Source organism: Magnolia sinica, chromosome 1 (genome assembly GCF_029962835.1).
Source record: "Magnolia sinica isolate HGM2019 chromosome 1, MsV1, whole genome shotgun sequence".
NCBI lineage: Eukaryota > Viridiplantae > Streptophyta > Magnoliopsida > Magnoliales > Magnoliaceae > Magnolia > Magnolia sinica.
The window spans coordinates 120,222,885-120,225,317 of NC_080573.1; the positions used below are offsets into that span (position 1 = coordinate 120,222,885).

Here is a 2,433-nt window from a genome sequence, read left to right on the forward strand (position 1 = left end):
ACTGTAATGGTTATTAGACATATAACCTGTTGATTAGGTTATAAAGACTTGGATGAAGGGAATATAGACTTGGTTATTAGTACGTACGAACTGGTTCGCAGGTGAGCGTTTCCGTATATGTGTGTGTGTATATATATATATATATATATATATATATATATATATAGCAATCTTGATCCAAAACTTGTGGCCCGAGAAGTTTTTAATGGTGGGCGATCAATCAACACTGTGCCGTCCACTTGAGATTTTGATCAACTTCATTTTTTGGGCTCATACCATAAAATGATCTAGAAAAATAGATGGATGGCATGGATGAAACACATACATCATGGTGGGGACCACAGAGCACCAACCACTAGCCATTGGCTAGTGGCAGGGTGAGTAGCCGATCCGTTTCCCCTAGCCACGCCTCTTCAGCCCTGGCCATGTATCTGACTAACCCAATGCAAATATAAATATGACTGCATCTCATGTGGGACCCACAAAAAGATCATACTTTTGTAATTTCTGTATCCTTAACGAAGTCAAATAACATTAAAAAAAAAAAAAGAAAAAAAGGGCCCCACTATATAGGACGGCCCACTTCATAGCTTACATGATGAAAGGATAAAAAGAAACGAAGCGTCTAAGAAAAAGCACACATCTAGCATCTTCTCATATCTAATCCTTGTTGGTTGTGGTAGTGGTATTTTTGTTATTATCGCCCATGCCAAGCGTATTCTTCACAGCATCAGTAGCCCCTTGTGCCATGTTCGTCACCTTCTCTCCCGTCTGCGCAAAACCCACACATTCCAAATCAGCTCCCAACATATACAAAAACAAAAAAGAAGAAGAAGAAGAAGAAGAAGAAGAAGAAGTTGGGCCCACCAAATGGACGAACATGATCAAAGATCAATGCATCATCACCTGTTGAAGGAGGCCGCCCGTTTTCTCCTTTCCCGCTTGAGCAGTGTCACGGGCAGACTGGGCAGTTTCCGACGACTTCTGTTTAGCTGCTTCTGTCTTCTCCTTGAGGAGGCTGCCCGTTTCCTCCTTGCCCTCCTGGGTTCGGTCTCGGGCAGATTGGGCGGACTCCGAAGCTCTGTCTTTCGCCGTGTTAGCCTTTTCCTTCATCGTTTCCGTCGCTTCTCTTCCCTTCTCCGTCATTTGATTCTTTTTCTCCTATTCACCATTGAAAGATGATGTTATTTACATGCAATGCTACAACCATGATACATGCAACATCATCCCATGCATCCACCAGCACTAGAATGTAATCATTCATGACCATGCATATTGCATCACTACCCACATGATCTTCATCATGCAAGATAATCAATCTCACAGAATCACCGGTATTAAAATGCAACCATGAGCATGGAAAGGTCTATGCATGCAACATCAGCACCATCACATACATCACCCACCATATCTCTGAGATTTAAGGTTCTAGGCCATCCACCTACATGATACATGCATGGGAAGAATGATGAGATGCATACGGGAGTTTGGTAATGAAAGTCTCACCTGAGCTTGGCCTTTGGTCTCACCAGCTTTGTGGCTTTGATCTTGGGACGCCATTTTTCTTTTCTTCAAACAACACTGGAAATTGCGTAGATAAGAGATACTTCGTATGGCATGGTTGCATGCTTTTTATAACTATCGCTGCATATCCACTGTCAGACACGTGTACTGGTACTGCGGTTTTTACGGACACGTGTCTAACACTTGTCAAGCGAACTTCGAACAGACGTCTACGGGAACCGACAGGAAAGACTTCATTGCCTACGCCGCGAGTGAGGATTTCTAGCGTGCGTCACGCTCTGTTCGGCCTACGTGTGAAAATGGGTTGAAGATCTGAACCGTCCATGTCGTGATCCAGATTGGACCTAGTTCGGCCTACGTGTGAAAATGGGTTGAAAATCTGAACCGTCCATGTCGTGATCCAGATTTCTAGCGTGCGTCACGCTCTGTTCGGTCTACGTGTGAAACTGGGTTGAAGATCTGAACCGTCCATGTCGTGATCCAGATTGGACCTTGTGTGAAACGAATGATAAATGGATAATTCTAATAATATATATTTGTAGCCCCATGTAGGCCATCTGCAAAGGTTTTCAATGACTTAGATTCAAATCTAAGAATCGGTTGTACGTTCAGGCGTAAACGTGGGGATTGAAGGTTGGAAATAGTGCCCTTTGAATGGAAAGTGAATATCATTCACCCATCTCTACAAACGTGGGCATTATATAGACACATGGATAGGGTTAGTAAGAGTAAGCGCTCGTGCATGGATTTTTAAATCCCAACCGTTGAGATCCTCTTTCGATGCGTGGGAAGTCCTGAGGACCTGGATATTTTGTGTTTGAATGACAAATGGGGAGTTTTCGTTTTTTTGTTTTGGTTTTGCTTACATGTTCTAGAACAGTCCAACGTGTTGGAGATAGACCATGGACT

General features: G+C 43.2%; 1 protein-coding gene across 1 annotated transcript; it reads right to left on the minus strand.

The window, feature by feature from the left end:
- Window positions 1-473: 473 nt before the first annotated feature.
- On the minus strand, window positions 474-1,628 carry LOC131255929 (late embryogenesis abundant protein Dc3). Its single transcript, XM_058256894.1, has 3 exons — window positions 1,507-1,628; window positions 907-1,161; window positions 474-771 (listed from the first exon to the last, which is right to left on the minus strand). Exons 1-3 carry the CDS (start codon window positions 1,558-1,560, stop codon window positions 661-663), a joined length of 420 nt encoding a protein of 139 aa, XP_058112877.1. The 5' UTR covers window positions 1,561-1,628; the 3' UTR covers window positions 474-660.
- Between the last annotated feature and the right edge of the window lie 805 nt (window positions 1,629-2,433).